The 12,074-nt window shown below is 50.2% G+C and overlaps 1 protein-coding gene across 1 annotated transcript in view; it reads left to right on the top strand.

The window, feature by feature from the left end:
- Window positions 1-773: 773 nt before the first annotated feature.
- The window catches only part of ITGA9 (integrin subunit alpha 9), a 320,486-nt gene continuing 309,185 nt past the window's right edge, over window positions 774-12,074 (top strand). Inside the window, exon 1 of the mRNA XM_081288073.1 lies at window positions 774-1,761. Within this exon, the coding sequence (XP_081144199.1) occupies window positions 1,577-1,761 (185 nt within the window). The 5' untranslated portion in view covers window positions 774-1,576. The remainder of the gene's footprint in view (window positions 1,762-12,074) is intronic.

The raw sequence follows: 12,074 nt of genomic DNA, 5'->3' as shown, positions 1-12,074 counted from the left end.
ACCACATAGAAATAAATAAATAAAATGAAGGTATTGTGTCCAACTACAACTAAAAAAAATTTAAAAAAAAAAGATTAGATGGGGCCCACCCTGAAAATGCAGGGACGTCTCTCCATCTCAAGGTCCTTGTACTAATATGCTTTTAGACACTATGAGGAAATGCCTTGTATAGGCTATTTATAAAGAAAAAGTTCAGAGTGTGTGCTTAGCACAAGTGAGTCCCTGGGTTCAGTTACCCCGATGACCCCCCCCCCCCCCAAAGCAGAGCACAGGTAGGGAAAGCACGAAAGGGTGGCAAAACTTCACAGTGAGGAGTGTCAATTCAGTAGGAATCCCAAATTTTAGTAGTTATATTTATAGGGACAGAAGATAGAATGAAGATTGCCAGGGGCTGGGAGGAGGGAGGAGTGGGGAGGGATTTCTGTTTTTTTTTTTTTTTTTTCTTTGTATGTTGCCTGCTGGGGATCAAGCTTAGGAGCTCTTGCAGGCTGAAGAAGCACTCTATCTCTGAGCTACAACGCCCCCGCCCAAGAGGTTATTGTTTTTTTTTTTAATTTTTTTATTGGTTGTTCAAAACATTACAAAGCTCATGACATATCATCTTTCATACATTTAAAAAAAAGCAAGGGAGATTTTTGTTTAATGGGTGGTTTGCTTTGCAAAATGAAAAGCGTTCTGGAGCTGGGTGGTGGTATTGGTTGTACAACAGCTGGTTAAGATGATAAACTTTATGTGTTCTATCCCAATCACACACGCACATGCGCTTGTACACACAATGCAAGACCCCCACCCCCCTGGGCTTGGCTTCTGATTCGACAGATCTGGATTGGGACCTGTGGATTTGCATTTCTGACAAATTCTCTCCCAGGTGATGTCGGTGCTGCGGTCGCGAGACCACGTTTAGGGAATCACTGGCTTAGGAGACCAAGTGAGTAGAACACGCAGCGGCGCTCTGCTAGTGTCCACGTGGCTAATTGTGGTTATTAACACCTGACACTCCTTGAGCGCTAGTTGCCTACACGTTATTAGGATCAGCTGGTGGGCAGGGTTATAAAAGACCCCTGTCCTGCATCCGCGTTGCTCTGGTCCTGAATGTGAGTGTGAGACTGAGAGGGATAGAAGGATCCGTAGAGCACGCAGCGGCTAGGGATGGGTCGCCTAGGAGATCCGGAACACACCGGACGCCCAGGGGTGTCCCGGGACTAACTCCCTGACAGGGCGGTGCGCAGGGGACTTGCGGCCCGCAGGGGGCACTGGCGCGCTGTCCTGCCGCGGGCTGTCCGGGCCGCCCACCCCGCGGGCGCGCCTCTCTGCAGACCAGCGCCGCCCGGCCCGGGACCCGCTCTCTCCCAGCGCGCAGGCTTTTCAGCCAGACTGCGGACGCCGCCCGCTCGCGGCCTCCCCGGTGCTTGCTTTCATCGTTCGATCAAACCACCGTTCCGGTGCCGGCCCGCTGCCAGCATCCCGCCAGTGTCCGAGCTCAGCGCTCCAGTCCCGGGGAGCCTCCTGGCCGTCGGCGGCCCGTGCGCTCGGCGCCCTGCTCTCGGGCAGAGGGGAGGGCGGCGGCCGGCTGGGGATGGGCAGCCCGGCGGCACGGAGGGGCGCCGGGGGGCTCCGCGCGCTGCTCCTGACGCTGGTTGCGGCGGGAGTCCCCGCGGGCGCCTACAACCTCGATCCGCAGCGTCCCGTGCGCTTCCAGGGCCCCGCCGGCTCCTTCTTTGGCTACGCGGTGCTGGAGCATTTCCACGACAACACGCGCTGGTGAGTGCTTCCCCGACCCCGGCCCAGCCAGCCCCAGAGCCAGCCGCCGTCGCCGCCTTTCCGGCCTCTTCCACGCTGCGGTCCCGAGGGGGCGATTTAAATGTCTCCGCTGCGCGCGGCTCTGCGGCCGGGAGAAGGCGGGCGGAGGCAGGACGCCCGGTCCCGGCCCCGCTGACGTCCGGGCCGGCGCCCAAGGCGGAGGGGCCGGGCCGGGCGCTTCCCTGGGGGGTCCCAGTGTGCAGCGTGCAGGCGGAACCTTTCCGGTTGTCAGGTTCGACTTTACCCTCCCGAACGCAAAGTAACTTAACCTATCTGCCTCCGAGGGGCCGAGCATCCCGAACTCCGCAGGAACCCCAGGAGACCTCAGGGCAACTCTTGGGGATAGTTTTGTCTGTCCAGCGCCACTGCATGCAGGAAACAGTAACCCGGAGTTGTGTGAGGGGAATGGGCTCTGTGTGGTGGGTGGGGGACGTGGGGGCAGCGGGGTCCTCCAGGATAGGCGCAGTGGACAGAAGCCTCCTCTGTGGAAGCGGATCTGAGAGGCGCCGGGGTGTAGGGAAGAATAAGGGAGGAACCCTAAGTGACAAAATTTGTGTGATTGGGTCATCCTGTCATGTACCATCTGAGGCAAATGCCACAATGTGTCTTGGGAGAGGAGCTTAGGTTTTGTAGAGGCCAGAGTGTCCAGTTGCACCCTGGCTCCCCAGTCCAGAGGGGTGGGTCGGAAGAAATGGTGGGGCCTCTCATTAGGCACCATTACCTGTGTTCAGAGTTTCAGTGCCCAGCCTTATTGGAGGACTAAGGAGACTGGTGCTTTTTGGCCACCTCTTCTGAACGAGAGAGAATAACCACTCCATAGTTACTTTTCCATCAGAGTGAGAGGCTGTGAGTAGCTCCTCCCTCTTCCTCATCTCTTCAGTATCATGCCTCCATGTGGGTCCAGGTGACAGCTATTGAGGGGGGAAGGGGGTTGATTGTATTGTTTAATCAGCAGTGTGAGCATCTTCAGGGGTGGCAGGTGGGAGGTGGAGATCAGTGTCACTTGTGCATTCACAGATGCTGGAGAGCCACTGCTAATGGAGCAGAGGCTAATGGAAAAGGGTGGTGTATAGATGGGGGTCCTTAGGCATTCCTGCAGGAGAGAACTCTGACCAGCTGGCTCCTTAACAATCATGCTGTTTGGTTTTCTTGGAGGCAGCTCTCCTAGCTTTCAAAGTCCTTGTGCAGCTGTTATCTAGTTCTACACCACCAACCCCAACATTTACTCCAGTTGCTGAGTTTTTGACTGGACTTTTTCTTCCTACACTTGCTAAATCCATCTTTTCAAACAAAGACTGAATGCCTCTGCTGTGCTCTCCAGACTTCAGGTCTACTGTGGGCTTTGGATTTGTTTCAGACACAACTTGGGCAGAAGCAGTTGGAGAACACATCCCAGAAGCCCATGCTGGGCTCCCAGACTGTGTGACCTTGGTACTAGGCATGTGGGAAGAGCTGTCAAAAACAGCAGGGCTGCTCTGGGTAGGGGTTGCTGAAGAAAGGGCAGGCAACTGAGTGAGCCAGGGCATTGGGTGCAATCTGCAGATGCTGCTGCCTGATGTGCTCTCCAATTCTTTAATGGCTAGAGGGAGAGGTGCCAAGCTCCCCTCACCTGGATTTGCATGGGTCCACTGGTCAAGATTTCTCCAGATGGGAACAGGTGGGTAGAGTTAAGAACACACCTGACAGAGAAGTTGCTCAGCTTGCTTTGCTTTTACAAAAGGGATGAGGAAAAGCTTTGTGTTGTGAATACATTTGGCAAGTGCAGGAAAAGATGGTCTAGTTTTAAACTTGGCACTCTGGGTAGATAGTAGGGAGGAACTGGGGATAGAGTTGGGGCCTGGCCTTGTAGCCAGCAGAGGGACTGCTCTTTCTGGGGTCCATGGGAACCCAGTGTCCTCTCCTGGTCTGATGCTGAGCCAGCTGCTCTTTTTGTTGGAGTGCTTGTTCCTGTAGCTTCTGGGGTGCACTCTAATAAAATCTTTTTGAAGCACATTATCCCCCCACATTGCCTTAATTATTTTCTTAGTTTTTGCCGTTCTTCATTTCCATTCTCTTGATTCAGGTCCTACGAAATCTGCATCTATCCTAAGTCTCTAATTTTTAATCTTGGTTGATGAAGTGATTGATTATTGGTCTCTTACTATGGGGCAGTCCTTGAACCCTGGCTCTTCTAATTCCACTTCAGGGCCACGTAGGTTGTTTCTGATTATTCACAATTAACATGAGCAGGGGTAAACATCCTTATTAAACATCCTTATGACTAAATCCTTGCGGACATCCTTAATTATTTCCTTCAAATCAATCCCTGGGCTTAGAATTGCTGTGTCAGAGGATGGAGGTTTTGAGGCCATCTCTATTGAATTACCAAAGTGCCAGTGAAGCTCAAATGTGTACTTTAGGGACGTGCATCAGTTTATTCCAGCAGTGGGGTTTTGGAGTAGTTTAGCAAAAGGCTGCTGTTGTGTCATGGAAGAGTAGACACCTATGTGGTGCTGGCAAACATGTGATCACAGGTAGATGAGGAAGGTAAGCAATTTAGACATAGAAAATAGCGTGTTGAAACTTTGAAAGGAAACCAAGACAAATGTTAAGTAACCCCTGTTCTTTAGGCTAGCTTCAAATTTGCAGTCTTCCTGCCTCAGCCTCCCGAGTTGCTGGGATTACAGGTGTGTCATACTACCCAGCTGGAAGAAATTACTCTTTAGCTTAACTGGGTGTCTGGTGATTTGCCATGTTTTCATGCTAATTATTCATTTTACAGGGGAGAGGTTGTATTGGAGTTAGGGGAGGGAATGTGCTGGAAGGGGCACTGGGTAGCAGAGCTGAGGGTTTCCCCTGTTGGCTTTCCGTTACTATAACAAACACCTGATATAGTTTTAAAGAGAAAAGGTGTATCTTAGTTCAGAATTCTGGAGGTTTCAGGTTTCTGTTCACAGCTAGTTGACCCTATTGCTTTGGGGCCTGTGGTGGGTTTGTACATCATAATGGGAGTACATGGAGGAACAAAGCTGTTCACCTCATAGCCATGGAACAAAAAGAGAGGATGGGGCTGAGATCCCACTATGCCTTTTCAGGGGACATCCCCTATGACCTTGTACAAGGCCCTGCCTCTTCAAGATTCCACCACCTCCCAATAATGCCAAGCTGAGAACTAAACCTTTAACAAATAGGTCTGTGGGGGACATTCTAGATTCAATCTACCGAATTTTCAGAGATGCCCCTTGCCCCAGTGCATTATCATAGAGCATGTGAATGTGCTGTCAGAACTATCACTACTGCTTCAATCTTGTAACAGCATTTCTACCTTTTTTTTTTTTTTGGCAAACTGAAATTGTCACTGATCAGCAGGTCCTAGGTGCCTATGTAAAGCATGGGGGTGATCTTGCTTTTCTGAGCTTTGGTGCTGAATCTGATTCCAATGGCCATATTCTACTGAGGACAGAGCCACACACCCAGCTTTTCAATCAAAGTGCTTATTTGATGGTCCTTCTGTCACTATGCCCAGAGCACTGAGAATTGGACCAGAATAATCTAATGACACTCTTATCAGTTTGAGTGCAAACATGCAATTGACTCAATTTCCTTTTTTTCTAATGACACCTAGAGCATGTCTGCCTATCCAGAGGTCTCCTCTATTGCCCCCTGCCCATCTTCTGGCATCCTTTAAACAACAGCAGTAAGTGCCAGGGAACACAGACAAAGCTGACTTCTGTCCAGTTCCCTGGCGGCTCCTCAGCTGCAGAGCCGACAGCTGTAACACTTTGTGATATAAATAAATGTGGCCCTGCTGGTGTGCACCCCCCCACACCCCAGACGCCCTGGAGTGGTTGGGTGCACTGGCTTCCTTTCTGGAGACATGCTTCCTGCCCCCCTCTCCTGGGACACGTGGAGACGGCTGCTCTCGGGCACAGTGTAAGCGCTCGGAAATGGAAGACGCACTTGACTTTTTGCTTTGAGAAGATCTTCAGAGCATTGTTCAGTGAGAAATGGGCTGTTCAGAGCCAAGGAGAACGTGTCCTCAATTTGCATTCAGGTTGAGGGTAAAAAGGAGCAAACTGGACAGTTCTGGGGAGCTGCCGAGGGTGGTCGCCAGTAGCTAGATGTTTTGCTATTTAAATTGAAATGAACTGAAACTCTTTATTAAAGAATTCAGTTTCTCAGTTGTGTTAGCTTACATTAGTAGCCATGTGTCGCTACTAGCTACTGTCTTGGATAGCCTACAGAGAGGGTATTTTCACTGCAGAAGGGTCTGTTGGACAGTGTGGATTTAGAGCAATGATTTTAGTCAGAGCTAGACAAGGATCAAAAGATTTTAAATGAAAAATCAACCATTGGCATATTTTGAGTGCTAAAACCCAAACAGAGGTGCTTAAATCTGAAAATTGTGAGCAGATGAATAGATTCTTTTCATTCATTAGACACTAGCGTGCCTGTTCTGGGCTTAGGAGTGGGGATTCAGGAATTTAAAGTCCACCTGCAAATCGGGTAGATGAGAAAATTGTGGGGTTCTAGTCTGTCTCGGACAAAATCTAAGATATGGCATAGGCTCCAGTTGTAGGGAGCTGGTTCTCAGACAGCCTGGGTGGCTCTAAGGGTGGAAGAGAGATTCATGTGAAGGAGAAATATGTGGACCTGGAGTTATGGGCTCCACGGCTGCTGCCTTGTAATTGTTCAGAAACACCCGGATGTGCTGGTGGCAGCCTGCCTTCTCATAACCTCCCTGTGGGCGTGCTCCCTGACTTCCTCTGTCCCAGGTTGGCTCCTAGGGGAAGGTGCAGTTGTACTTCCTCAGCTGCGTATTCTGGAAATGACATTTTCTGACCTCGCTTGCCCTGCAGAACCTGCTTTCTTAAGCTCTTGGGAAGGGACCACACACGTGTGTGGGCTGCTTTCTAAGAGGACCCAGAAGGTATCTTCTCCTGGCTTCTGGGGTGTTTCCCTGGAGATGCTGAGAAGTAGCCAGGGTGCTGTTTCTTGAGCTGGTGCTGAAGGTGGCGGGCAGAGGCGGCTGTCTTGCCTAGGGCAGAGCCTTGTGGAGTGAGCAGACAGCAGCTGCCTCCAGCCAGTGTCTAACAGCCCGGTGTGAGGGTGTGAAGGGCAGGCCCCAGCCATTCCCGATTCCCTGCAGACATGCTGCTGTTCAGGAAATGGTCTCCTTCTGATAACTTCTGTTATGACTTGTCCAGGGAAAATGTTTTTGCGTTTTATTAAAAGCAGCCACAGTGTTCTCTGAAATAATCTACTTAGGAGGGAATTGCTGGTAACTTTAAAAATCAAAACTTATTTCCATCAGATAATATTTTCTGGGCATCTAGGAAGGGTCAGATGCTTCCATAGGCATCATGTTCTTCAGCCGAATGGTTGCGAAGTTGACGTGTGGTTTCTAGTTTGCCAGTTGGGGAGCTGTGGCTTAGTTACACCCCATCCTATGAGATCATTTTTTATTGGGGACTTTGTTTGTCAGCATCTGCTTCTTGAAGATGCAAACTGACAGGGGTGTAAGAATTGTTGGAGGGGTGGTATGCCAAAGAGAAAGGGGGGTGAAGCAGAGCCTCAGGTTGTGATGCAGATCTGATTAGAATCTGTTAACCCTGTGGGGACCATTGGGCAGAAATGGTGATGCTCTGTCATGACCAGTCATGGGCTAGAGCTGTCTTGGCTCGACCACTGCAGAGGATGTGAAAGGGGCAGCATCTGGAGGCTTCAGCTGACTGTCCCCTACTGCCCCTGGCCGCCGGTAAGCAGGAGGTGATGCACACCTCCAGGCTGCCCTGGAGCCCTTCATGCAGGAGCTGCCTTAGGAAGCTGGGAGATATGCTTCTGGCCTATCCTGTGGCTGGGCTCATCTGTCTATGCTCATACCACTCTGGTTGGGGTGTGGAAAGTTAGGCTTGACGTCAGGGCCTTGGAACTGACCCAGATACAGAATCCAGTGCATCTTTGTTTCAGCTGACAGGTTATAGCTTTCTAACATCAGAAGTCGCAGGTGAGGGATTTCTGAGGCCAGGACTGTACCTCATAGTGAGCCATCAAGCTCTCTGAACTGCAAATCCTTTTAGCCAAGTGGATTTGGCTACCAAGCAAAGCAGAATAAATTCTTTTATCCCTACCTTCCTTTTTTGCCAGAGGCAGTCTTAGGAAGCTAAAGTGAGTCTGTCAGTTTAAAAAAAAAAAAAAAAAAGGTTCCAAAGACTAGATTTTTTTTTTTTTTTTTTTTTTTTTTTTTGTGAGCAAAAGGGACTTCTGTGCATTTGAATTGGCAAAAGCAACAGGTAGGAGAGGCGGCCTCCCAGTGAAGGGGTGAACTGAGATGGAGGAAGTTTCCTGTTTTTTTTTTTTTTTTGGTGTTCAAATATTTGGGGTTATAAATCTTCCTCCTTCACATACTGTCGGCCACTGGAGCAGCCCATTTGTTCTCCAGGCTGAGCTTCCTAAGTAAATGGTGGGAGCCAGGAGACTTGGAGTGGGTGAGGCGTGGTGACAAAGCAGCCCAAGAAGGTTAGGTGAATCCATGGAATATTCTGGAATGCCTCATCTTTCTGAGAACACTTGTTTTAATGCCAGACATAGGGTGACAGCAGGGCCTTCAATCAGAGACTTGTGGAATTGTAAGTCCTAGAGTTGTATGTGCCTCTTTCTTTGTGGTCTTGCAGAGCCAGGGATCCAGTGGGAGGCCACCCCAGCCCTGTTCTGGGTACTCTGGTTCCGTCCCCAGCTCCACAAAAGTCTGGGAAATAGGTGTATGTTTCCGAGGTGAGGGAGAGGTGGTGGAGAGGGTGGGAAAACGCACACATACCATAAACTAAATGAAAAAGCATTGCCAGTGCCGCCGCAGGGGACTCTTCCTGGGCCTCTCTACTCTTCCTAAGCTGGGCGTGGAACTCCACCGACTTCATTCATTTTCTAACTCTGCATTTTCCTGTATAATCGTGCTCCTCTTCCTTCTCTTATTTACTGCAACCTACAGTTCCCACGGTAAGATTTTTTTCTTCCTGCCTTGTAGGAATGCTTGCAACGTGCTGGGGACGTTGTGCTCAGTTACCCCGGTGCAGTGGGGATTACTGCCGAGGCACACAGAGGTCAAGTTACTTGTCAAAGATACTTAGGAAGGCCATTTCAGGGCTGTGATAGGAACTCGGATCAATCTATTTTACTGTTGGTCTGACTGTTCTCAGGGTCAGATGTGTATCAAGCTCCTGTTCAAGGAATCGGGAAGAAAGAGTACCCCATGTTGTTTCTGGGAGCATTTTTGTTTGCCCTTGGCCTTGCAGAGGAAAGACCCTAATCCACTCACCCTGGGATGCACAGTCCCCCCAATGCTTTGCTGTCTGCCATATTTCCTTTTGTGCCTCATTACTGCCCAGGGAGGGGAACCATGCAGTTGTCTTTGTCCAGAGATAGGGGTGGGAGCCAAGGGACCTTCTGAGGGAACCTGGCTGGAGAGGAGCTGGCCTACTCCTGGATGTGACTCCAGGCACTCTCCTCAGGGCTCTTTCCACCACCCCACCCTGCCTGTTACATCAGGACCATTAAGAAAGCTTGTGGTCCTGGCTGATGACAAATTCCCCTTGGGGGAGGCGAAGGAGATCAGGTGGCCAGGGGAGCCTTGGCGGTAGTTTTCGGCCTCCGTCGTGGGTAATTGGTTTGGACTTGAGAGCAGCTGGTGGGCGATGGAGTTCCCATGGCCCAGTTTCCTTCAGAAGTTGCATGCCCTTGCTACATGATATATCCGTTTTTGTTATCACAATTTTGCTATGTAATAAACCACCCTATCACCAGCCATCATCTGTCAGCTCATGATTCTGAGGCTGGGCTCAGCTGGGTGTTTCTTCTGCTCTGAGCTGGGCTCCCTCTCACATCTGGTCCACTTCTGGGTCGACTGGTTGGCTGGGGTAGGACAGCTTTAGTTGGGGTGTCTCATCTCTTTAGATATCATCTTCCCTTCTCCAGAATCACCTGGGCTGGTACACATGTGTCTGGGCAGGGTGCTAAAGGGACCATCAGAAGAATACATGGTCTCTTGAGGCCTAAGTCCAAAGGCCAGACCACATCTCTGCTCCTGTGTGCTGTTGGCCTCTGTGAGTTGCAGGGCTGGCCCGCATTGAGAGGAGGGGGAACAGACTGCACCTCTAATTTTTTTTTTTAGTAGTTGTACACGGTTCCTTTATTTCTATGTGGTGTTGAGGATCGAACCCAGTGCTTCACACGTGCTAGGCAAGTACTCTACCACTGAGCTAAAACCTCAGCCCCAGACTACACTTCTTGATGGAAGAAGCTGCAAAGTTACATTGAAAAGGGCAGGTGGAGAACTGTGGCTGTTTTTCTATTGTGGCTGGTGGGAAAATCATCCTGGACACTCCCAGATTTTTGTTATGTAAACTGAGAGTCTGAATCAATTCCTGCCTAGCATATCAGAGAAGAAACCACAGTTCTAAAGATCTGAGCTCCTGAGTTACTGCCAAGAGGTGGAGCTGGGACAGTGGGTTGTCAAGATGTTTGGCCTATGGCTGCCCAACATTCCAACACTTTGCCTGTTTTTGTAACAGGTACCATGCAGGGCTCTTTGTAAACATCCTCTTGCCTAAACATCACAAGAATCCATCTTGGATTTGTTCCTCCTATTTTACAAAAGAGGAAAACTGAGAGTGGGTAAGAAACTTGCTGGAGGTCACACAGCTTGTAGAGGCAGTTTGACCCTCATGTTACTCCCTATGCATCTTACACATCATCACCCTGAGGCACTGGCCCACAGAGCTTAGGATTCAGGTACAACCATTAGTTGAAAGCCCTTAAAACTCCTGGAAAGCCCTGTCTCTGCTTAAATACCTGGACCCTCAGTTTCTTCAAATAGAGGAGCTACTGAGGCTTTCTGGTCTCGGCTCCAGTTGGTAAACACTGGAGTATCATCTCTCTCTGGGAATGAAGGGCCCACTGTGGTCCGAGGTGGCTCTCTGGCACCAGCCTCCTTCTCAAGCCTTGGCTGTTTTGTGCCCAGCGAGGGATGGGGAGGGATTCCTGGGGTTTCCCTGTGGTGGACACACAGTGATTGAATTCTACTCATTTAACTGAAATGTGGGTCCCTCGGGGGGAACTTTGGCTTTGGGATCAAATACATGAAAGCAAACCTAATGGGCTTAAAGTTTGTAATCCCCAGTTGCTGTCCTGGATCTAGCTGTAATTTTGCTCTGTGGAGTGGCTGCTGTGGCATTTGCGGGGAGGGAGGAAACCTTTAGATACTGTCACTTCCTGGCCTCCCCAGGGAGGCAGCTGTGGCTCAGCCCTTCTCTGCTACCTGCTCTCCAGGAAACTTACCTCCAGGTAATTTACAGGAGTGAGGGAGGAGTTCGGAGCAAGGTGGGTGCTGGGATGGAACCTTTGCAGCCACTCAACCACACATGGGTAAACTGAGGAAGAACCTCCATTGCAAAAACAAGGCATTGAAGCTGCCATGCTAGGAGGGAGTTTGGGGGACACTAAAAGAAGCATGCCCCTGGACACGGTCGCCCTGGGCTCAGGTCCCAGCTGTTGTGTAGCAGAGGTGTGGCTGAGTGCGTCCGAGTGGAATGCTTGCAAGAAGGCGCCTGTTAGGATTGAATTGAGCAGCAAATAGGACTCGGGAGTGTAGCTGGTGCTGGCAGATGTGCAGATGGGCTCCTGTGTCCAACATGGATGTGAACTACTTCTGAAGAGGGGCTAAACCTCCAGTTAACACCATGCTACAATGCCAGTGTCTTGGAAAAGCAAGGTGACTGGGATTCATTTCTTGAGTCTCTTGAGCTGGTGGTGGTGGTGGTAGTAGAGAAAGGTTTCTTTTCTGCACCAAACCCTGGTCTGTCTATCTGATTTGGTGGAGCTTCCAGATTCAAGCTCTAACCTTAGAGCTTCCCACAGAGCCTTCCTTGGACTTTCTCAGGCATGGCCATGTGTGTGAATGACCAGAAGAAAAGTCACTGCATCCACACAATGGTTCCCTTTTCTTCTTGCTGATGTGGGCTGGGTAGGACCAGGAGTGGGCAACACACTCTGCTGCTGGGGCATATGCTGCAGCTTGGCAGCTGTGGGATGGGTCAGATCCAGGGACCACTCTGGTCCTCTGCCTCCCTGTCTGTCAAACAGGGATGATAATAGTATGTCCCAGTGGGTTGCTGTAGAGACTAAATTCAACACAGCCTTGCCCCAAAACTGCATGCATGCTCTAAATGCCTGCTACCTACAGTTGCCCTAATTAGAAACCCAGAGTCCTAGGCTAATGAGAGGACACCAAAGGATCTTTA

The sequence above is a fragment of the Spermophilus citellus genome (assembly GCF_964194105.1).
Source record: "Spermophilus citellus genome assembly, chromosome: 3".
Classification (NCBI taxonomy): Eukaryota; Metazoa; Chordata; class Mammalia; order Rodentia; family Sciuridae; genus Spermophilus; species Spermophilus citellus.
The sequence above is the reverse complement of the archived record's forward strand: the minus strand, read 5'-3'. Positions and strand labels throughout refer to the sequence as shown.